The sequence below is a fragment of the Elaeis guineensis genome, chromosome 16 (genome assembly GCF_000442705.2).
Source record: "Elaeis guineensis isolate ETL-2024a chromosome 16, EG11, whole genome shotgun sequence".
NCBI classification, from domain to species: Eukaryota; Viridiplantae; Streptophyta; class Magnoliopsida; order Arecales; family Arecaceae; genus Elaeis; species Elaeis guineensis.
Window position 1 is genome coordinate 41,129,384 of NC_026008.2, and position 25,728 is coordinate 41,155,111.

At 32.4% G+C, this 25,728-nt stretch overlaps 1 protein-coding gene across 1 annotated transcript; it reads left to right on the plus strand.

Moving 5' to 3' along the window:
* Positions 1-17,839: 17,839 nt before the first annotated feature.
* LOC105058905 (protein OXIDATIVE STRESS 3) lies at positions 17,840-19,243 on the plus strand. Its single transcript, XM_010941975.4, has 2 exons — positions 17,840-18,272; positions 18,775-19,243. Exons 1-2 carry the CDS (start codon positions 18,052-18,054, stop codon positions 19,070-19,072), a joined length of 519 nt encoding a protein of 172 aa, XP_010940277.1. The 5' UTR covers positions 17,840-18,051; the 3' UTR covers positions 19,073-19,243.
* Positions 19,244-25,728: the final 6,485 nt, after the last annotated feature.

Sequence of the window (25,728 nt, forward strand, 5' to 3'; positions counted from 1 at the left end):
TTTTCAATGCACAAAAGAATATGAATAAATTATTTTTCTATCTAAATATTGCCTGAGTAAAACTTATCTAAAAAAATATAGTTTTCTAAGTAAACCTTTTACTCGCAAAAGAATATATCTTAATACATGAATGGTACATAAGGGCCCAAAAGCGGTGCACGTGTGCCTCCACCAAGTGTGTGAAGTGGCCTAAGCCATGCTCTGGAACCTGATCCCCCTTAATTTCCTAGTTCCCGTCCATTTGTAACCTAAAATCAATGACCTCTCCATCTCCATCTTTAGAAAGGATAAGGTTGTGGCAGTGGACGAATGCTATCACGTCCATACCACCTTTCTCACATGCTAACTAGATCGTATGGGGCTCGGACGGATCGATCTCCACTCCTATGTATGTGAGGTATTATCTATTTCAGTCTCCGACTACTATAGTATATTAACCCTATGATAGGGACGTCAATATTACAGTCAAAAGCTTGTGGCTCGAACAAATCGATTTTTGCTTCCATATATGCAAGGTATCGTCCATTTTGACTTATGATCGCTATAATATAGGGCCTCACTGTTTTGCCCAAAACATGTATCAGGGAAAAGAGAAGATCCTATCCTATATAAGTCAGAATTTTTCTTAGCTCATAACTAATATAAGACTAATGATGCCCTCCTTCTTATATTATAATATATATAATTATCTTTTAAGAGAAGTTTTTCTTGGGCTTATCATAATCATTATGAAGCATCATTTTGCTGGCTAGTTTTCTCCGTATATACATCACAAGCTAACAAAACATAGAGGTATTTGGCCTTCTTTCCATTCATCGAGACATCTGCACCAAGGCTTCTAATAATGCCAAAAACTTCGGCATCACACCTACCGAATAAAACACACTTGCTAGAGTTTGAGATTTGAGAGATGGAGATAGAGATTTCCATGCCACATCACAAACATGGTAGATGCTCTTCAAGCTGAACACCCACATCCATCCCGTTGCTATTCACCTTAAGGACATATTCTTTTATGGATAAATATTATAAAAAAACTAGTCCTGCACCCCTGCGATGCATGAAAATTAGGATAAAAACATTATAAATGATAACAAAAAAATAATATATTTATTAAATTAGATAAATAAAGATGAAATACAGTTAAAGATGAAAAAATTAATAATAAATAATTTTGAAAGTAGTTTTTATTGTTTTAAGTCTCCAATACAAAGGCAAATAGGCATTTTTAGGTTTAGTATCTACCATTTAATTCTCAATGAGTAACTAAGCAAAAAGAAAAGATCTAATGAGAAAAAAAAATAGTATTTATGCCAGATAGCTATTGTAAAGCAAAAATGAAAGATTCAATGAATATCACTGCAAAAGAGTAAGTAATTAAGCAATCATCTAGAAGAAACAAAAGTAAAAGAAGGCAGGTTCCTTTAACAAAAAATATCATTATTTTATGTTTCTCATAAAAAAAAATAAAAACACTCTAATAACAAAATCCTTCATGTTGCACCTCAATTCTTTTCTTGCTTAATAAATTTTTCTGTTTGATGCAATTAAAAGATAATTCAACAGTCAAATCTTCATTAAATACTTCATCATTGAGCCTCTTGATTGGAGTAAGTTCTTTAAGAGGGATCACACCACTCATTTTTATCCTGTTCAGAAAAAAAAAAGCCTAAAATAATTTTAGAATTTTACATACTAATTAATCATCTCGTCGTATATAGAAAAGATCTCAGATATAACGATAATAAATTAATTTTATTTCTAATTCAATAAAATAAGCACTATCAAATCTTATCAAGACTATTTTTATTTTTGAAATCATCATCAAAACTCTGAGATTATTTGTACTCAATGTAATCTTATTATAAAAAATAAAATAACTAAATATAAAAATCAATAATAATATGATGATTAAATAGATAAGCATGCAAAAATTATAAATATATAAGCAAAAAAAAAGTAATATTGTACCAAGGAAGAATAGTGAGCAGCACTAAAGCAATATAATTAAAGATGAAAAAATTAATAACAAATAATAAAATTAAACTCATATAAGAAAAAAATGAAGAAAAATCAAAGGATGAAAAAATGGAATTGATTGTAGTTAAAAGGGCAAGTCATCTAAGCCTGGTGTGTTCAAATCCTTTATATCAACTCATGCTTTTGGTGTAGTATGCACTTTCACCTGCAATGAATATAGGTAATACATGCTTCCAAAAATAAAATTGTATTTGAGACATGCTATTTTTTTAGTGATTTAATTTTTTTTATAATAATTATTTTTATTAACGAAGTCATAACAATAGGACCGTCGGGATTTTTTTTAAAGAAGCAGCATCCACAGCTAATTTATCTCACAGGCACTATTTCACCTTAATTTTTCTATTTGGAAGCGATACTCATTCATAATTTAAAATATATATTTCTAGATAGATAACAAATTCTCATTTTGAAACACTTACCCCAAGCCTTCAACCTCAAGTTCTATTTTCTTCTTTGATTTTCCATCCTTCGTTTTATTTTCAATATCTCCAACCCCAGTAAGCAAACCAATAGCATCTGAAACCATATGTAACTACATAAATTTTAAATATCATTATCATAATAGACAAATATGATTAGCATAATAATAATAAATACATAGATCCTATTGTATATATCAATTAAATGGGGATATTCTTTTTTGCTGGTATTTGAAGCAATATCTTCAAAAGACATGAATGAGTAGCAAGTAAGAAAAATCTTGGAATCTTCACATGGATGAACAATGATCTTGTATTAGAAGTTAATTTTATAACGATTCATCATGATTTTAAAATTTTTAGATAGGACTTCAACTAAATAATGATCCAGCATATATACATTGCCTTCAGTCAGCAAGGGCTTAAACTTATAAACCAATATGCTCTTCACACTTGCATGAATCTTCTCACCCTAATGAAGTAGTTAGAATGATTAACATAACAGAAGTTAAACCATGTATATACAATGATAGAAATGCATCAGATCGAACAGAAAAGATAAGAGAAAGAGAGAGAGAGACCAGGGGTGTTAATCCGGGCAATATTGCTAATAGTTCATTAAAAACACTAATTTAACAATACTAAATTTTAGTAGTTACTTACCAATTTATCTAAAAGTATAAGCAAGTACAGTATATGACTTGAATCAAAGATAAGGAACTTAAACACTATAACAAATTATTAGAGAGAAGGTCAAGTAGTGTAGGGGGGTGGTGGTGTGAAGGCATGCAAAAATCCTCTAATGCAAGAAACTGATTAGAAGGAAATGCTCAAGTTTCATATAACATCTTAAATAATATCCATTGTTCTTAAGATGTGAGTTAGTACCATAGCTCCATTGATCAATAGAACTTTAAATTTATCCAAAATCTAATAGTGCCAATGAGGCAATGATCAGATCATTAAAGCTTCATCAATATTTATAGTTTATTATATCCCTCATGATTCAGATTTTCAGCACGAACATAATGAGTACAAAATTATCAGTATTTCTAATTGACCTAGGGGTGTTAACCCATGCAACATTCATAATACTTCATTAAAAATACTGATTTAACAAAACTAAAATCTAAACAGTTGCTTGCCAATTCATCCAAAAGCATCATTTCAAGGATGCATTCTCTCTTTTTCGGATTGGAACGGAATGGAACCTCTCATAATTTTATTATTCTAACCTTAATCTTCTGTGGTTCATCAGCAATAGAAATATCCTTGATATGATGAATTCTTCGAGCCATCATCAACACTGCAATTTTGCCAAGGGATCACCGACATTGATAGTAAAATTCTTGTGTGGTTCCCGAATATTGCCAAAGGATCAGATTTATGATTTCAAAGAATAATTTCAAATTTCAAAATATGATTGTTAAGAGAAAATTTTAAATCTTAAATGTTGGTTGATGGGTTGGTAGAGGAGAATTTTAAATTGAGAGGATAAATTTTTTTTTCTTTTTAAGCTAGGTTTTTATTGAGATTCTATTTTCAGAAGAAAATAGATGGTGGGACTACTACCTATAAGGAGCTGGGGAAGGGGTTGGAGATCAATACCTCGGCAACTGACCACCATCTCAGGCCATACCTGTAACCCAGTGGACCCACAAACCTACTTGCACTCTACCTCGATCTCCGTCACATGTGCAGAAGAGAAAAAAAATAAAAAAAATAAAACTCACAAAACTCGCGCATACTTGCCCCTAGAAAAATAGAGATTTAAAGGAGGAGGATTAGAAATGAAATTATAGCTTCAATATTAAAACCCTAATCGTAACACCTATGAGCTAGAGAAATCGAATCGTCAAAAATAAAATCCATAGTAGTAAAAAAGCGAAAAGCATGGGATAGAGGTATTGAGAGAAAGAACGCTGATCAGATCGAGTTTGGTTATCGAAAGTTTCTATCAGAGGTTTCTCCATGCCCAACAGCCATCTCAAGGGGTGGTCCATTTGTCGATGAGTGAACCCTCATCTATTTCGGATCCAACGGTTCTCATAAAACCCCTCTTAACATCTTCATAACACCCTCGTCTCTGCACCACATCGGATTCACGCCCGATTTAGATTCTGAAAAATAAATTTAAATCTAATATAGATATATAATTTGATATAATTTTAATATATCTTTTTTAAATTATAATAATTTTATATTATTTAAATATATTCGATCTGATCTAATTTTAAATTTTAATATTGATTGATGGATTGGTAGAGAAAAATTTTAAATTTTAAATTAAGGAGTCAGATTTCAAACAATCAGATTTAAAGAGAGGATAAATTTTTTTTTTCAATTGAGATTTTATTGATATTATATTTTTATTTATATGTATCCGATCCAATCTGATTTTAAATTTTAATATTGGTTGATGGGTTGGTAGAAAGAAATTTTAAATTTTAAATAAAGGAGTCAGATTTCAAATGATGAGATTTAAAGAGAGGATAAAATCTTCATTTTTTTCAGTTAGGATTTTATTAAGATTATATTTTCAGATGATGACACATGGCAGATTCTCAGCCATCATACCTCTATTTTTATATAATATATTGATTGATCAATTTTTTTATTGACCAACTTATAAGTAAGAATTAACTATATTCTCATACTTTTCAAAATAGATAAATTATTTTTCTATGGATAGCATTTACTGATGAAATTGAGAAAAATCTTATCCATCTAGGAGGCGACTAAATTATTTTCCCATCAACCAAAAAAGTAACCTTTTAATCCATACCTAATACATCCTTAACCTTAGAATATCATATAATATAATATATTAATATTATATTATATTATATCATATATTATAATATACTATAATATATTATAATAATAAAATAATATATAATGATCTATTAATATATATTCTGTCACATCCTTTGATCATACACAAAGTTTTGATATCGCTTTATAGTCCCTAATGATCTTAAATCTAGGCTCTAATACCACTCTGTCACGCCTTGAACCCAACACTTGAGTCGGATACGTGATGGCCGCACACTCCTTAGAGCAAATCCTAAAGAATATGCAAGGCTAAAAATAATTCATTCAACCTCAACATCTATAATGTCTAATTTCAATAATAATTAGTAAAACTGACATAATTACAAATTAAATTGCTTCAATCCTCTGATCAGGTATCGTGACACTCTATCTATTCATCCGCTCATCCGTAAATCCAAACCATAGTCAATCATGAGCATCCTGTAACTCTGAGAAGAAAAAAAGAAATGGAGGGATGTGAACTTTACAGTCCAATAAGAATTTTTATATCACACCAATATAATAATATAATCTGAAAATAAAGATAAGCAATAAAACATAAAATCTCATATTCAATATCTAGAATATTGTAAATATCTATAAATTAGTAAAATTTAAATAATTATAAATTAAATTTTTTCAATCTTCTGATCAGGTATCATGACACTCTATCTATTCATCTGCTCATCCACAAATTCAAACCATAGTCAATCATGAGCATCCTGTAACTCTGAGAAGGAAAAGAGAAATGGAGGGGTGTAAGCTTTACAGTCCAGTAAAAATTCTCATATCACACCAATATAATAATATCATCTGAAAATAAGGATAAGCAATAAAATATAAAATCTCATATTTAATATCCAGAATACTGCAAACATCTATAAATTATCTATCTTGTCAAAAGAGATGCATCATCATATGTTAATAGGTGAAATACTTTTGTTCTGTAATTATTCCATGTCTTGTCTTTCAATTTTCTTTTCATTATCACATAATCTTTAACCTTTTTTCTTTCTGACTTTAGGCTAACCAGGATCATGTGATGATCTTTATCGGATCGACTTTTATAATCTTTCTCGGATCGAAATATTTATGATCTTTCTCGGATCAAAATATCTATGATCTTTCTCGGATCAAAATACCCATGATCTTTCTTAGATCAAATTATTCATGATCTTCCTCGGATCAAATTCTTCCACGCATAAGCTTGTGGAGGCTGTTTCACATAACAAGGCTAGTTCAAGCCATATTCTTTTTATCTAATTATTATATGTTAATTTCATCAAATCAATTTCAATTTATAGTGTAATCAAAATAGATATATCATGCATATATAATCATACCATCAATCACGAATACATATATATTGACATAACCCATACTCATACTTAAAAATCATATAAATAAATAATGATGTCTTAAGCATAGCAAATTTATCGATCAAAAATTCAATAATGTAAAATTAATGATACAATACCAACGATAAAATAGCATATATAATGGTGATCATATACAGAGATTCTTATCTCCACTGGTGATCGATCCAAGTACAAGAATCAATAAACTCTTTGATTTACAAATTTTAAAAATAAGATATTTCACTCAATATCTTATGCAGACAGTCACATCTCTACATGATCAGAATTAAATATAAAAATCATATATGATAAAATTATGGATAAATAATCTTAATAACATAAATCCAGGACCTCTCCTTGGATTAATCAAAATTGAGATTTGTCTAAGTATCTAGACCCTCCATTGGTCCACAAGACTTTTAAAGAGAGAAAATCTATGAAGAGAGAGAAAATTTTAGAGAGAGAAAGTAGAGAGAAAAAGTGGAGAGAATCTTCATATCCTTCAGTTAAGGCAATCATGATCGAGATCATCAGAGATCATATCAAGATGATTCAATATGGATTAACCATGATCGATATTATAAATTTTGAATAAGGATCAGACTCAGATCCAACCTACTGCACGAATTTTGAAGCAATTTCAGATCATCTTATTTTCGTCTCAAATTTATCTTAGGATCTGTGATGCAATTAGAGAGAGAATAAAAAGACTCTAGAGAGAGAAAATTCATAAAGAGAGAAAAGATCTAGAAAGAGAAGGTAGAGAGAGAAAATAGAGAAAGAAAGTAGAGAGAAAAGATAAAAGAAAGAATAAAAGAAAGAAGAAAATGGGAAAAAGAGAAGAAGAAGAAAAAGAAAAGAAAAAAAAAGGCCTCGGATCAAATTCTTCCATGCATAAACCTGTGGAGGCTGTTTCACATAACAAGGCTAGTTCAAGCCACATCCTTTTTATCTAATTGTTATATGTTGATTTCATCAAATCAATTCTAATTTACAGTGTAATCAAAATAGATATATCATGCACATATAATCATGCCATCAATCACGAATTCATATATATTGACATAATCCATCCTTACGCTTAAAAATCATATAAGTAAATAATGATGTCTCCGACACAGCAAAATCATCGATAACAAAATCAACAATGCAAAACCAATGATACAACACTAATGATAAAATAGCATATATAATGATGATCATGTACAGAAATTTCTATCTCAATCGGTAATCAATTTAAATATAGAATTCAATGAGCTCTTTAATCTACCAATTCGAAATCAAGATATTTTGCTCCACATCTTCTTGTACAATAATTACATCTCTACATGATCAGGATCAAATATAAAAATCATATATGAAAAAATTATGAATAAACGATCCTAATAACATAAATCCAGGACCTCTCCTAGAATTAACCAAAATTGAGATTTGTCTAAGTATCTGGATCCTCCATTGGTCTACAGGACTTTTAGAGAGAGAAAATCCATGAAGAGAAAAATTCTAGAGAAAAAAATTTAGAGAGAGAAAGTAGAGAGAAAAAATGGAGAGATAATTTTCGTATCCTTCAGTTGAGGTAATAATGATCGAGATCATCAGAGGTCATGTCAGGGTGACTCAATATGGATTAACCATAATCGATGTTATAAATTTCGTATAAAGATAGGACTGGGATCCAACCTACTGCACGAATTTTGAAGTAATTTCAGATCATCTTATTTTTATCTTAAATTTATCCTAGGATCCGTGATGCAATTAGAGAGAGAGTAGAAAGATCCTAGAAAGAAAAAATTCATAAAGAGAGAAAAGGTCTAGAAAGAGAAGGTAGAGAGAGAATCTAAAGAGATAAAGTGGAGAAAAAAGGTAGAGAGAGGAGAGAGGAAAGAGAGAGAATTCTCTCTCTTTTTTTTCTTCTTTTTTTTCTTTTTCTTTTTTCTTCTTCTTCTCTTTTTCCCATTTTCTTCTTTCTTTTATTCTTTCTTTTATCTTCTCTCTCTCTTTTCCTGGCCGAATAGAAGAGGGACACAAGGGAAGGGGGCTCGATGGCTCGAGCTTTGACGAGGGCGGCGGCACGGTCGGAGGTCCGACAGCGGCGGCTGATAGCGGAGAGCAAGAGATCATCGGCAGCGAGGCTCGATCGGTGAGGGATTTAAAAAAAAATCAGAAAACAAGGGACCGGCCACTTTTCTTTTATTTTTCGATCATTGGCCGGTCGCCAGTAGCCAAGGCCTCTCTGGGATGATAGGTAGAGGGGTGGGTATCCAAACCTAAGGGTGAGATGCCGCAAATGACGGTGTCGATGGTCGGAAAAGAGAGAAAGATGGCCCAGCCGAACAGAGCAAAATAAGGGTTCACCTTTTTATAGATTTTTCAACGATTCTGATGGTCAGTGAGGGTCTAAAGCCATGGAGAAAAAGGAAAAAGGGAGAGGAAGAAAGGTTGGAGCCTTACCTGAGCTCCGGTGGTGTCTCCGACCTTCGATTTCTGATGAACACACTAATAGGACGTCGCGGCTTCAACGGAGAAATGAGGAGAAATTAAGCTCGAAGATCACCGGTGGTGAGTCTTAAGGAAGGAGGAAGACTTATTTATAGAGAGCCCTAGGGCCCCTATGATCCTAGGACTCCCATTCCGTTCAAGACTCATCGGAGAAGAAGACTCTTATTGGGAGTCTTCTTCCCGTTCTCTCTTTTATATATATATATATATATATATATATATATATATATATATATATGGGCTTTGATGGTTTAGGCTTGGTCCAGGGCTCAAATGGGCCGGGTATTATATTCTTCCCTCCTTCAAATAATTTCGTTCTCGAAATTAAGTTATGTTGTTTGAGATATATTCTCAAAAATATACTTTCATCATATCATTCTCACGCTTCCAATAATATCTTACATATTATTTATTTCTTATGATCTTGTTATAACAAAATTATTTGAAATCTCAAATTCATCTTTTTTATTGATTTCTCAATTTTTTTGAAGAATGATAATATTTTGGACTTGTATTAACATACCACAGTTATTTGTCCAATATATTTCACTCGAAATTCATAATTATCTCAAACTACCTATGATAGAAAATAAAGAAAGGCCGAACATCGGGCACCCTTCACAATCATCGATTTCTTTCTTCTCTTGACCTTCCAATAAATTTAACAGGTAGACTTTCATCTTAAGAAAACCTCAACCTTCTATGTCAGTTTGAGTAACAATATTAAATCTCGAAAAAAATGGTATCTGTGTAAAGATATTTTAGGTTTGAACTAACAAAAGAACTATCAAGCTATTAATAATAGATTTGAGATATCTAGGATTTCTTAGTATTATCTACAATGAAGCAACCTACTAGCAAAAATGGTCCGGTTATGATCAGATTAGATCAAAATCTATAGCATCCTTTCATTATCAATAAAATTCTTTCTTATTTGCAACTAATGTATTCCATCATAATATCTTTTGAATCAAAAAATTAATATTTCTAATCAATTTAATCCATCATATTTTTGCTATACACTCTGATCTTAATTTATCAAATTATATAGATTTATCAAAAGATATCCTTGTATATTAGATCAATCAAAGATAAATCCAATCTTCAAATTTTATATAAAACTTAGAGTAAAATTTTAAGTTTCTTTATCTTTACTATCTGTTGGACATATCACCTCAAAATTAAATCTTCATCCACTTTCTATGTTTGAAATCATTACATAAACTTCATCACTCCTTACAAATTCAACATGTCTAGAATTAATTAAAGTTAAACTTCGATTTATCTTATGATTATTTAGATAATTTTTTAACTAATTTTTTTTCAAAAGAATTAACTCCAACTTGAATAAACTAGAAGAACTTAAGTCAACATCTCTGTAAGTAGAATCAACTTGATTATTTTTTGTAAAACTCTCTTCATCATAACCCTTAATATTAATCAATAAATTCAGGCAAAATTTTATCCTTTATGTGTTAAGATTTATATAAGTCATTCAAAATTTAATACTAACGAGATATCTTAGATCAGCTCGAAAAATTAAACTTTGATTGGAATAATTAATACAACTCCACTATCTTCAACAATCATAAGCAAAATTAAAGAATCCAATCCAAAGATGGTAATATGAATTATTAAAGATTTTTTCATAATATATATATCATATTCTAATAAAATTAATTTTTTCCATATTTAATTTAACAATAATATCAGAATATCTTAGATCCATTTAGATAATCAAATTTTTGACTTAAAATTCAACGCAACTTGAAAGATCAAGAAATCATATCCAAATATGATATTTTGGATAACCAAAGATTTCATCAAGACATATATCTAATATTCTCATAATAAATTTTAAATATATTTTTTATCTAAAATTGAGTTTCATATATGACCTCCTATAGGTTCAATGCTCAAAATATTTCTCTCTCGTATGATGTAATTTTTTTTTAGACCACATCCTAACTAACTTCCTTCTGATGAATCCAAAATTTGTAATGCTCAGATAATTAATATCAAATCAGAAAAGTTATCATAATCTCCATCCATATAAATTTAGCATTTCAAAATTATTAAGTATACTCAACACAACACATCAATATCTCACTCTTCATTTCAAAGTCAACACTTCTTATACTTAGGTCAATCCTACTAATTGAAATCTAAGATATAACTTATCAATTCTATTATCATATGCCACTTATACATAAATTTTATTATAGTATCTATTGATTTAAAATTCAAATATTGAATCTTTTCTTTTATGTCTATCATGTGTCTTATGGTCATAACCTAAATTCAAATATCACTAAAGTCACAATCCTAAATAATTATAATCTTAAGCTCAAAAATCACTTAAGTCATATTCTCTAGTGATCATAACCTAAACTCTAATATTATTCTATCACATCCTTAATAATCATAACCTTAAATTCTGATATTATCTATCATACTCTATTGATTATAATCCTAAAATTTTAATATCACTTATATCACAGTCTCTAGTGATTTTAAATTTGAGCTCTGATACCATTTTATTATATCTTAATCACTTGTATCATGGTCCCCAAATGATCATAATCTAAGCTCTAAGCTCTGATATTATTCTGTCACATCCTTTGATGATACACAAAGTTTTGATATCGCTTTATAGTCCCTAATGATCTTAAACCTAGGCTCTAATACTACTCTATCACGTTCTGAACCCAACACTCGGATCGGATACGTGATGGCCGCACACTCCTTAGAGCAAGCCCTAAAGAATATGCAAGGCCAAAAATAATTCATTCAACCTCAACATCTATAATGTTTAATTTTAATAATAATTAGTAAAACTTACATAATTATAAATTAAATTTTTTTAATCCTCTAATCAGGTATCATAACACTCTACCTATTCATCCGCTGACCCGCAAATCCAAATCATAGCCAATCATGAGCATCTTGTAACTCTAAGAAGAAAAAGAAAAATAGAGGGATGTGAGATTTATAATCTAGTAAGAATTTTCATATCACACCAATATAATAATATAATCTAAAAATAAGAATAAGTAATAAAATATAAAATCTCATATTCAATATCCAGAATACTGCAAATATCTATAAATTATCTATCTTATCAAAAGAGATGCATCATCATATGTTAATAGGTGAACACTTTTATTCTGCAATTGTTTCATGTCTTGTCTTTCATTTCTCTTTTCATTATCACATGATCTTTAATCTTTTTCTTTCTGACTTTAGGCTAACCAGAATCATGCGATGATCTTTATCGGATCGACTTTTATAATCTTTCTCAAATCGAAATATTCATGGTCTTTCTCGGATCAAAATATCTATGATCTTTCTCGGATCAAAATATCCATGATCTTTCTTGGATCAAATTATCCATGATCTTCCTCGGATCAAATTCTTCCACGTATAAGCCTGTGGAGGCTGTTCACATAACAAGGCTAGTTTAAGCCATATCCTTTTTATCTAATTGTTATATGTTGATTTCATCAAATCAATTCTAATTTACAATGTAATCAAAATAGATATATCATGCACATATAATCATGCCATCAACCATGAATACATATATATTGACATAACCCATACTCATGCTTAAAAATCATATAAGCAAATAACAGTGTCTCAAGCATAGCAAATTTATCGATCACGAATTCAATGATGCAAAATCAACGATACAATACCAACGATAAAATAGTATATATAATGGTGATCATGTACAGAGATTCTTACCTCCACTGATGATTGATCCAAGCACAAAAATTAACAAACTCTTTGATTTATGAATTTCAAAAATAAGATATTCCACTCAACATCTTATGCAGACAGTCGCATCTCTACATGATCAGGATTAAATATAAAAATTAAATATGAAGAAATTATGGATAAACAATCCTAATAACATAAATCCAGGACCTCTCCTAAGATTAACCAAAATTGAGATTTGTCTAAGTATTTGGACTCTCCATTGGTCCACAAGACTTCTAGAGAGAGAAAATCTATGAAGAGAGAAAATTTTAGAGAGAGAAAGTATAAAAAAAATAAAAAGAGAATCTTCGTATCCTTTAGTTGAGGCAATCATGATCGAGATCATCAGAGGTCATATCAGGATGACTTAATATGGATTAACCATGATCGATGTTATAAATTTCGAATAAGGATCGGATTGGGATCCAACCTATTGCATGAATTTCAAAGCAATTTTAGATCATCTTATTTTCATCTCAAATTTATCCTAGGGTCTATAATGCAATTAGAGAGAGAGAGTAGAAAGATCTTAGAGAGAGAAAATTCATAAAGAGAGAAAAGGTCTAGAAAGAGAAGGTAGAGAGAGAATTTAGAGAGAGAAAAGATCTAGAAAGAGAAGATAGAGAGAGAAGATAAAAGAAAGAATAAAAGAAAGAAGAAAACAGAAAAAGAGAAGAAGAACAAAAAGAAAAGAAATGAAAAAAAAAAAAAAAAAAGGGTCTTGGATCAAATTCTGCCACGCATAAGCCTGTGGAGGCTGTTTCACATAACAAGGCTAGTTCAAGCCATATCCTTTTTATCTAATTATTATATATTGATTTCATCAAATCAATTTCAATTTACAGTGTAATCAAAATAGATATATCATGCACATATAATCATGCCATCAATCATGAATTCATATATATTGACATAATCCAATAATTATTTAATCAAATAATGATGTCTCCGACATAGCAAAATCATCGATCACGAAATCAACAATGCAAAACCAACGATACAACACCAATAATAAAATAGCATATATAATGGTGATCATATATAGAGATTCTTATCTCTATCGGTGATCGATCTAAATATAGAATTCGATGAGTTCCTTAATCTACCAATCCGAAATTAAGATATTTTGCTCCATATCTTCTTGTACAATAATTACATCTTCATATAATCAAGATTAAATATAAAAATCATATATGAAGAAATTACGGATAAACGATCCTAATAACATAAATCCAAGATCTTTTTTAGGATTAACCAAAATTGAGATTTGTCTAAGTATCTGGACCCTCCATTGATCCACAAGACTTCTAGAGAGAGAAAATTCATGAAGAGAGAGAAAATTCTAAAGAGAGAAAGTAGAGAGAAAAAGTGGAGAGAGAATCTTCGTATCCTTCAGTTGAGGCAATCATGATCGAGATCATCAGAGATCATATCAGGGTGACTCAATCTGGATTAACCATGATCGATGTTATAAATTTTGAATAAGAATCAGACTGGGATCCAACCTACTGCACGAATTTTGAAGCGATTTCAGATCATCTTATTTTCATCTCAAATTTATCTTAGGATCCATGATGCAATTAGAGAGAGAGTAGAAAGAATCTAAAGAGAGAAAATCCATAAAGAGGGAAAAGGTCTAAAAAGAGAAGGTAGAGAGAGAATTTAGAGAGAGAAAGTGGAGAAAGAAGGCAGAGAGAGGAGAGAGAAAAGAGAGAGAACTCTCTCTCATTTTCTTTCCCTTTTTTTTCTATACTTTTCTTTTTCTTCTTCTTGTCTTTTTTCCGTTTTCTTCTTTCTTTTATTTTTTCTTTTATCTTCTCTCTCTCTTTTTCTGGCCGAACAGAACAAGGACACAAGGGAAGGGGGCTCGATGGCTCAGGCTTTGACGAGGGTGGCGGCACGATCGGAGATCCAACAACGGCGGTTGATAGCGAAGAGTAAGAAATCCCTAGCAGCGAGGCTCAATCGGCGAGGGATTTTAAAAAAAATTCGAAAAACAGGAGACCCGCCCCTTTGCTTTTGTTTTTCGATCATTGGCCGGTCGCTAGTGGGCAAGGCCTCTCTAGGATGATAGGTAGAGGGGTGGGGATCCAAACCTAAGGGTGAGACGCCGCAAACAACGGCGTTAGTGGCCGGAAAAGAGAGGAAGATGGCTCGACCGAACAGAGCAAAACAGAGATTCACCTTTTCATGGATTTTCCGATGATTTCGATAGTTGGTGAGGGTCTAAAGCCATGGAGAGAAAGGAAAGAGGGAGAGGAAGAAAGGTCGAAGCCTTATCTGAGCTCCGGTGGCGTCTCCGACCTCCGATTTCTGACGAACACACTAATGGGAGGCCGTGACTTCAACGGAGAAAAGAGAAGAAATTAAACTCGAAAATTGCCGGTGGTGAGTCTTAAGAGAGGGGGAAGACTTATTTATAGAGAACCTTAGGGCTCCGATGGTCTTAGAACTCCCATTCCATTCGAGATTCATCGAAGAAGAAGACTCCTATCGGGAGTGTTCTTCCTGTTCTCTTTTTTTTTTTATATTGGCTTTGATGGTTTGGGCTTGGTCCAAGGTCCAAATAGGCTGGATATTACATGTTAATATAATAATATTATATTATATTATATTATATTATATTATATTATATTATTATATTTAATAATATTTATATAATAAAAAATATTATGAAAAATATAGATAGATCATATCAATTTATTCAGAAAAATGATAAAATAAAAGAACATGAGTAACAAATTTTGAAGTTATTTTTTAATATATAAAAAATATGAATAAATTATTTTTTTATTTAAATATTATGTAAGTAATATTTATTTAAAAAATATAATTTTTTTAATAAATTTTTTATCCATAAAAAAGATCCAAAAATGGTACATGTGTGCCTCCACCAAGCATGTGAAGTGGCTTAAGTCATGCTTTGAGAACCTGATCCCCCTTAATTTTCTAGTTTCCGTCTATTTGTAACTTAAAATCGGTTACCTCTCCATCCCCATCTTCGAAAGGATAAGGTTGTGGCGGTGGACAAAGGCTATCACGTCCATGCCACCTTTCTCACACGCTAACCGGACCGTGTGGGGCTCACACGATAGTTTAGAAGTTACCAGGCCGCTTGGCTACAGCACAGGAGACGCTGACTGAAAAATTTAAAAAATGGTGAACACGTGTCGGATTTTTACACAGTCCGAATTCCAAAGCAGATTTCAACATTCTTTTTAAGAAATTTTCAACAACTAGGTCTGGATACTTGCTATTACTTGAATCTTGCTGCACAATTTACGTTCCTCACGTATAGCTTACAAAAATATAATTTTTTTTTTATTATTTTTTTTGCCACTCCAAGTATCATAATATGACTAATTAAGAATAACATATGCAAGAGAAATAAATTTATCTAGTTGCTAATTGGGTCATAATGCCCATGAAAAGTTTACATAATAAATCATACGTCAGCTATTGTATTAGATAACAAATTATATATTTTCATGAGTTACAGCAGTTTATATTATGTTCATACGCTCTAGTAATTATGTTTAAAGATTATAAGTAAAAATTTTAAAAATTATTTCAGAAAGAATAAGAAATGCTACAAGGCATTCTTACAGCAGAATTTTGCCCATTAAATGAAGAAAAATGATTGGTACCACGATATGGTTCACAAAAATTGATTTAATAGATAAGGTGTTGCTCGAACCGTGAATCACCTATGCCCATGATAGCTCAGTGATTTTTTTTGTGGTAATATTTTTTATCATAATATTTATCAATATATATATGTGTGTGCACGTATGCACGTGCGAACACGTGGCAACCTAAATGAAGGTACGATAGAAAAACATTAGTGATTATAGCCCTTGCATCTGAAGATAACCAACATAGCATTTTTACAATGGGCATACGTATGCACCTAAAATATGGTGGACAAGCGAAATGAATGTATCATGGAAAAGAGATGGTAAAGATTCTTCTATTTCATTCCTTTTCCAAAGTAGGAAGAAATTAACCAATTGAAGCTTCTTGGTCATGCTACGATGGGGCCAGCGTTAGGTAAAGAGCACAAGATAAGCTTTGAATATGGTACAAGAATTCCTTGTGGCTACGATCCCTCCAAAGGGACTTCAAAAGAGATGATATATGAAAGGTACATTAATTAAATAACCACAACACGAAAACTTTAAAATACATGATTTCCATTGTCCGTATGTGAGAGAGGTGAAAGATATGGATGAAAGCTTCAACCTGAAGTTATCAACAAGCCGAAATATTCAAATAGCCAAATCTGCTTAAATTATTATTTATAATGTAACAGATTGATGACCTTTGCGCATGGTGACTATTATTTATCTTATAATAGACAACAAAAAGAAAATAACAATGAAAACATAATTATGTAATGTGATCTTATCAAAATTATTAGATAAAACATATTTTTTTTTTTAATCATCATAATTTCAGTTTAAAATGCATCATCTCGCTGGGATGAACAATAAAATGCTCAAACGACAATAATTGAATCCATTATACAAAGATTGTACAGCAGGATTGTAGTCAAGGCCTTGGAAATTGTTATAATAGCAGATTTAATGATATAACAACTTTTATTACAATACAAAAAAAGAGCTATAGGAATAATGCATTGCCAAAACTTCTATATGCACTATTGATACATACATACATACATACATACATAAATGTCTCCAAGTATAGGATGGGCCCAGTGGGAAGGAATACAAGGTGCCAGCAGCACTGGAGTCCTTATCCACTGAACCAATTCCTCAAGTACCGAAAATGGGGGACAGGAAAAAGCAAATGTGGATAATGCCGAATCTACGTCAAAGTTCAGGCAAAGCCACCAATGCTTATCCTTAACTCCCTCCTCCTCTTATAGCCTCCCTGCCCCACCTCACATGCCATCCCCCTTTATGTCTACCTCCATAACTAATCTCCTTCCCCATACTCAACTTCATGCTTGTTATATGTGGGAATCATATGGAGCTCTACCCTTATTGTTGGCCTGCTTTTCTCCTTAATTAGAAGCTCGCTCTTTGGATACAGAAGTTTGGGATAGTTTCTGAGGCTAAGGCGTATGGTTGTTGGTTGGAGGGGAGGCTATAGGCATAGATCAAGAGAATTGGGAGGACATCTTATTGAGAATGGATGCTTCTTTTACACCACAAGGCAACCATGGGACCATGGTTGAGAAGGAGGACCTTGGGTCCATGTCTTCTTCCTCGGAGAATTCTTCGGTGTCGTCGGACTTCATGGATGATGCAATCTCTTCGACTTCTTCTTCATCGCCGCCGAACAAGGATGATCATTTTGAAGGTGGACCTCTATATGGCATGTCTTCTCTCATAGCCCAACTTCCCTTCAAGTAAGTTCCACCCTTCTCTCTCCTATTGCCCACCCTTGATATATACCATGAATACGCTTCAGCCTTTTGATATTTTAACTATGAATCTACAATTGATTATATTTTGTTGTACGAGGGATAATTTGCATGGCTATCATAGGCTAATAATTTTTCACTTTATTAGATCCTATGACATGACACAAACCTTTCAGTATGAACTTCCTTTTTTTCTTTGTATGTGTGTGTGTGTGTGTGGACTATAGCACAAGTTGCACCAAATAGGTGGTCTTAATCATAGCAATTAAGATCACAGCTATTTCAGATCAACTATTAAATCTTCAAAAAATAAGCATGTTAATTCTAAATGGCAGGATGCACTGCATCATCAATTCTTTATACACCAATATAGCATTTAATGTATTCCTCTTATTTATTTTGCCTTTTTTTTTTTTTTTTTGATGACTTCCTATTTATTTTACCAAATCAGTCTCATGGATTTTTTTTTTTTTCCTTCTAATTATAGGAGAGGGGTGTCAAAGTTCTACAATGGGAAATCTCAGTCATTCACATCTTTATCTAATGTGAGGAGCTTGGAGGATCTTGCCAAGCCTGAAAGGCCATGCAGGAAAAAACTCAAGTCATCAAGGAGCTGTGAAGGGTATTTGGACAGGCAGAAATCACTGTCCCCCAAAGGGTGTTCCAAGACCATCATGAAGAAGGCCTCAAGGGGCTCCTTATTATCACTCAGTGCAAGGAGCAGGCCCCCCATTCCTCCACAGAAATCAAGCAACTTTTCTAGCCATAACCTTTTGTTTGCTTGAAGGTGTTTCAGTTGATGGATAGAGATTAGGAACTAATTAATCATGTTTTTGGCTTGAGTAGTTAAGAGATCCAGCGGTCTAATTTTGTTATGATATAAGAGAAGTTGTTCGTATACATTTATAAATATTGCCAGAGTGTTTTCTAATAGTTAATGCACACAACTGTCCAGATTTTATTGGGTTTGCAGTGGCAATTAGGCAGAAGTTTAAATGTTTAATTACTAGTAATTACTTTGTTATATTTTGAAAGCGAGAAGGGATTCAGCTCCCTTGGTTGCATATAACTCCTGTCGGAGGTATCCATGCTTGACCTTTAAAAGGTGTTGCTCTGAGTGTCTGATTTAGGTTGAGGTGCCAATCTGTTAGCAATAGTCTTAGTGATAATCTTTAGAAAATGGCCTGAATTCAGAGCAGAGAGAGGCACCCTCTTTCATGAGACTAAGACAATGGAGGAATAGTTGATGCTAAGTAGTTTAGGAGTTCCTAAGTGGAACTCTGAAAATATTGAGCAGGTTTGGGAAACCCCTTAGGCCTGGGTGCTCTGTCACTTGGTTAGCTAAAAAGTGTATATATGTGGATGATTTCCTCAGTGAATTCCAGATCCAGATTATCTGGTAAGCCAGGGGAAGATCGATGAAGTAAACAGTGCTAATATATAGTCCAAATGAGAGGGAATGACGATATCGAAAGCTCGGTGGATCTCCATTAATGGTTTCTTCACCCCCATGTTAAGGTGGAGGTGGAGTTGCATTTTGCCCTAGCTGATGCAATTCTGTGGGAGAAACCAGAGGATTCCAACTTATGAACTATATCACATATCGATGGGACTTGCAGACTATAGCAAGGGTGAAAATCCAAGCTGATATAAAGGTGGTTTGGCTGCAAGAAGATGATTTGATTTTGACCAAAAGCCTGCATGAATCCGAAAGTACCTGGATTCGGATAATATAAACCTAATGATCTGACTTGCGAAAGTTACTTTTGTAAAAATTTATGGGTTTTACTATCTTGTGGTAAAGGATAAAACCACATTTTATCAAAGTTCTAACTGTTCGATCTACAATGGACGGTCCAAATTGATCCATCCATAACTGTCTGTGGTTAGTCACATGTGTGGTTGGTGCAGCAATTTTATTGAAATTTGAGATTATTTTCATAATGAGATGAAGAATAAAGGAGCGTAATTTTGTTGAAGTTGAGAGACTCTTTCTAAATAACCTTCTCCCTTTCAACGTAATCCTAAGCTCTTACCGTGAAACTCGGAGGAGGAGAAACATTGAGGTGCCGATAAAAGATGAGGAATGCTAGGTTGTAGACAAAGGAGGAGGGGCAGGTTAAAGACAGAGAAGGAGAGGAGGAAAGGAGGGCCGAGTTGAAGATAAAGGAGAAAGAGGAGGAAAAGGTTGAAGATGGAGGAGGAGAGGATGAGTGGCAGATTGAAGAGCATCATGGTATATCCCAAAATTTACATTTGCTATTAAGAGCTTGACAATGTCCCGAAAAGAAAATCCTAACTCAGGCTCCTAGAGCAATAAGTTGGGTTGATTCTGAGTCAAAATCTTAAATATGATAATTTATTAAAAAAATTATCTATAGGTCTTTAGATTGATTTGGACTTACCTTTAAGTTCCTGAACCTCTCAAGTGGAATAAAATCTTCTAAAACTATTTAAAGAGTTATTTATAGATCCTACCATCCATTGCTGCCGTTCAAGTCTACATAAATGACAGAACTGCCTTTGGATTGTTTTGGAGGGAAAGATTAACCCTGCAGGAACTTATAAGGGAATGGATTTTTGGTTTATTTACAAATGCCGCCCCTCAAACTCTCTCAATCAGAACCCTTTCTTAATACCGCATCTCCAATCCCATGCCACCACCGTCCTTCCTTTTCCCTCCATCTCTACCAGCAGCCAAAGGTAATAATATCTCTTTAACCCCCTCCTTTTTCCCTTCCTCTTCCCCTTCCTATTTTTCTTCTTTTTCCTCCGATCTCTCCCTCATTCCTAAGCCTCCTAGATTTGGGCCGACGATAACTGCTTCTTTTTCTCTCCTATTCCTCAAACCAACATCGGTCCTAAGCTTGGCATGGCACGATCTCAGCTGATCCATCTTTATCCCTGTTTTGTGGGTCCTAAAATACTGCCACTCATATTTAAACTAAAAAAAAAAATCTCCATTGTTTTATTTATAATGTTATTCATTTATTGTACAAGTAAATAGTTAAATATATTCTTAAGTATTTATTTATTATGTTATTTAATAGCTTGATATGTAAATGGATTGCTGGTATCTGTTTCATATTCTTTTTATCAATATGTTATACTACGCATTACTCATAAAGCAAGTAATTATAGATGGATTATCATATGGTGGTAGCAAAATACGGATAAGAAAGGAGCATATTGAGGCTGAATCAAGAGTGCACGTTGGATGAAATTACAGATGGGATATGTAGTAAGTGGGGCATAGATAAAAATATTTTGATATTGAAATATCAGCTTTCCACCTAAGAAAAGTCTATGTTTAAACTCAACAATGATGAGAATGTTCAACGCATGCTTTATTTTCATATTGCACTAAAGTCTCCGTCAATAGAGATCAATGTGAAGACTAGCCTTAATAATGGATCAGAATCTACTCGTCTAATTGATTCGAGGTAAAATTTTTTCTTTAAATTATTTCGTTATTACTTGATTCATCCAAAGTTCATTATCCACTATAGTTATTTCATTATTTTGACAGCATAATCAGTCTACAAGACGTCAGGAGTATGGCTCTCGTGGTCATAGCTTCATCCTAAAGTTCTACATCTGCATCCGACCTTCGATTAGCTAGATCATGAGAGAATGTAATATCAGACATTGATCGGATATTTAAAAATGTAACTCATTTTAAGAAGGCGTTAAGAAATTATTCAATCATCCTCAATAAAGATTATCAATTCATCAAGAATGATAAATTAAGAGTTAATGTCAAATGCATCAATTAAAGTTGTCCATGACAACTGCATGCATCAAGGGTTGGGCAGCAGGAGACCTTCAAAATCAAAATCTTTAGTAACACGCATACTTGTGGCAGTGGCATTGGGAGGGGCGGATATCCAAAGGCATCAACAATATGGGTTGCTGATATAGTACTTCAAAAACTCAAAGACAGATCATTGTATAGACCAATTGATATCAAGAAGAATATTCAAAAAAAAATTGACATTCATCTTCCTTACAAGCAAGCTTGGCTCGAAAAAGAAGTGGCAAGAGTCGAATTATATAGTGAAGATTATGCATCATTTGATCTTTTGCGATGATATGGTGAAGTAGTGGCCGAGACTAACCCAGAAAGTTTTTTATACTTGAGTATCCAGATGGACATTTTGAGAGGATGTTTATATGTTTTCATGCATGTATAGTTGGATTCAAGAGTGAATGCCACCTTTTATTGTTCATGGATGGAACCCATATCCTTAATAGGTATTATGATGTAATGCTCTCAACAGTGGTACTTGATGCTAAGAATGGGATGTTTCCACTAGCTTTTGCTATTGTGAGTGCAGAGAATGATGCCAATTTGGTTTAATTTTATGAGAAGCCTCATGATGTAATTTATAACAACGAAGATCCTTACTATCATCAATTATGCTTTATTTCAGACAAAGCAAAAGGCTTAACAAAGGGTGTGAGGACATCATTTCTTGATGCTGTCCATGGTTATTGTTTACAACATCTAAAGGAGAATTTCAAGAAAGAGCTCGATGGATTGTCGGCAGTATAAAGAGAAAAGGTGTTGAGCCTACATAATAGCACAGCATATGCACTACATATATCACAGTTCATTAGTTATATTAGTGATATAAGAGAGATTTCACCGAAGGTATGTGAATAGATTGAACGCAGTTTAGATAATAATCACTGACTAAATGCTCTATTTAAGAGAAAACAATATGGGAAGATATACTCTAATATCGTGGAGTCTTTAACAATTGGATGAAAGAGGTACGACAGCTTCCAATAACTCCCGTGGTAGACATGCTCCAGTATAAGATGATGAAGTTAATGCATGAGAGATGCAACCGCTCCTATAAATGGTAGATGCTCCTACTTCTTACGATTGAGGAGCTGATAAATATAAACATTGAAGATGGGAGGGATCTTATAATGCGATATTCAAATGGCGAGCTGTTTGAAGTAGTCACAGAATGCCTATATGAAGTTAATCTAAACATCCGTACTTATTCATGCAGATATTGGAAGGTCTACAGTCATCCTTACTCACATATATGTGTAATAATAATTAGGAAGCATGAGTCAGTGTGTACATATATATTGAATTTTTCATAGTGCATGCTTATCGGAGAATGTATGAGCATGCCATCTTTCCTATTGCGAATATTTCTAAACCTATGGGGGTAAAGCATGAGGATCTGAATATAAAATCACCTATAACCAAACCAAAGGCAAGAAGGCCCAAGAAGAAGCACATTGAATCCCAACCAGAGGAAGTCCGTCTGCTTAAATATGGGAGATATCATAATGTTGGGCACAACCGGAAGATATGCAATGCCCCAATAGCTGAAGAATAAGTGTATCTTAAAGTCTGTATGCAAATATTCTATTCAGACTCATATGCACAGAGAAGATGAAGTTATATAAGTTAGTTTGTCATGAAGCTAATTGACTGTCGTTTATTTGTTTCAGATTTACTTTCTTTTGGATGCAACTCAATAGTTGTCCAAATAAAAAAGAGCTTCAATATATCAAGAATCCATAATTTTGCTATCTTCTTGATTCTTGAAGTCTGTATGCATATATTCTATGGAGACTCATATGTATAGGGAAGATGAAGTTATAAAAGTTAGTTTTTCATGAGGATAATTGATTGTCTTTTATTTATTTTAAATTTTACTGAATCAATTGATTCATGTCAAATACCTCCATGATGTAATTTATTGGATTTACTTTCTTTTGAATACAGCTCAACAGTTGTTCAAACAAAGAAGGGCTTCAATGTATCAAGAATCCATAATTTTGCTACTTCTTGATTCTTGAAGCCTGTATGCATATGTTCTGTTGAGACTCATATGTACAGAAAAGATGAAGTTATAAAAGTTAGCTTTTCATGAAGCTAATTAATTATCTTTTATTTGTTTCAAGTTTACTTTTTTTTGGATGTAGCTCAATAGTTATCCAAACAATGAAGGGCTCCAATGCATCAAAAAACTATATTTTTACTGCCTTCTTGATTCTTGAAGCCTGTATGCAAATGTTCTGTTAAGATTCATATATTCAAAAAAGAATACAATGTATATACACTTATTTTGTTGAGACTGCAAATTTTTAAGCTTTCATCCAAATGTAACCAAATTACCTATGGTTTATTGATATTTTTGTACTTTATTCACTTTTGTTGGTGGATTGTAGTGGTTTATTGAACCTATGGATAAAGATGAGCATGGTCTGATTTGGATCAATTTCATGCTCAAACCTAAGCCGAACCAATCCTAAATGGTTTGGCATTTTTAAAAACTAAATCAGATCAATAAAAGATTGAAATCAAAACAAACCAACATGGTTGAAACGATCTAGTTTGGTTTGATTTATCGATTTATATATATATATATTTTATGATTCATGAAGATTTATTTTTTTTTCACATAAGAGTACCATCAAGAGAATTTATAAAGTAAAATAATTTAAATTGATATAAGATATTATTACTCAATAAAATAAAATTTTTAAATAAATACTATCAAGAAGGATTAAGATAAAGATCTCCAACACATTACAATAAAAATAAACAATCTAGTAAGTAAGTTACTTAGGGTTTAAGGCTAATCAATACAAAATCAAATTGATAAACAATACCATAAATTTAAAATTATTTTTTAATATATTAATACTTCGATATAAATAACATCCTAATCAAAACGACGTTGTTTTGTCAAAGCCGATCCGATTTAGTTAGAGAATGATTTTATTTATTGATAAATCTGAACCAATCCAAACTTATTTTTTATATATCAAAAATCAATCAAACCAAACTGAATAAAATTTTAAACCAAACCAAACCTGTAGTTTGATTTGGTTTTACCATTTGATTGGTTCAGATTCGATTTTTGCTCATCCCTACCTATAAGTAGACTATATATTTAAATAGCTTGAATAATAGTCAGCTATTATGTAACCAGAAATAAAAATCTTGTAATCAAAAAATAAAGCAGTGTAACTAAACAGTATACCCATGTAACCATAAATCGAGCACACGTAACTGGACAATACTTTTGTGTACCAATTGTGTAACTTGAAAATAAATCTACATGTGAACTGGGTTTGTCTCACCAAACCATGTATCCATGTAATTGAAAATTAATTTTGTGTAACCAGAAATAAAAATTGGATAAATACAATCATAGTGATAGGCTTTTCTCCCACATATGCATAAATACACCACTGTAGTTGTGTCATCTTCCATTAGCGACAGGTTTTCCCCCCATATATGTAAAAATACATCTACTACTATAAAATAGGGCTACAGCAGCAGTTTTCAACCACTGTCGTAGCCCAAAAAATTACTGTCATAGTCTATGGCAACGGTTAGACAACCACTGTCATTGTGTCCATCGCCGTAGACCTATGACAGTGATTTTTTGGGATACGACAA

What these genes read in the sequence shown, in the direction of transcription:
- LOC105058905 (XM_010941975.4), top strand. Translation starts at nt 18,052, where the DNA reads ATGGATGCTTCTTTTACACCACAAGGCAACCATGGGACCATGGTTGAG. An exon ending in ATAGCCCAACTTCCCTTCAA is followed by an intron (nt 18,273 to 18,774) that starts GTAAGTTCCACC and finishes TTCTAATTATAG; the next exon opens with GAGAGGGGTGTCAAAGTTCT.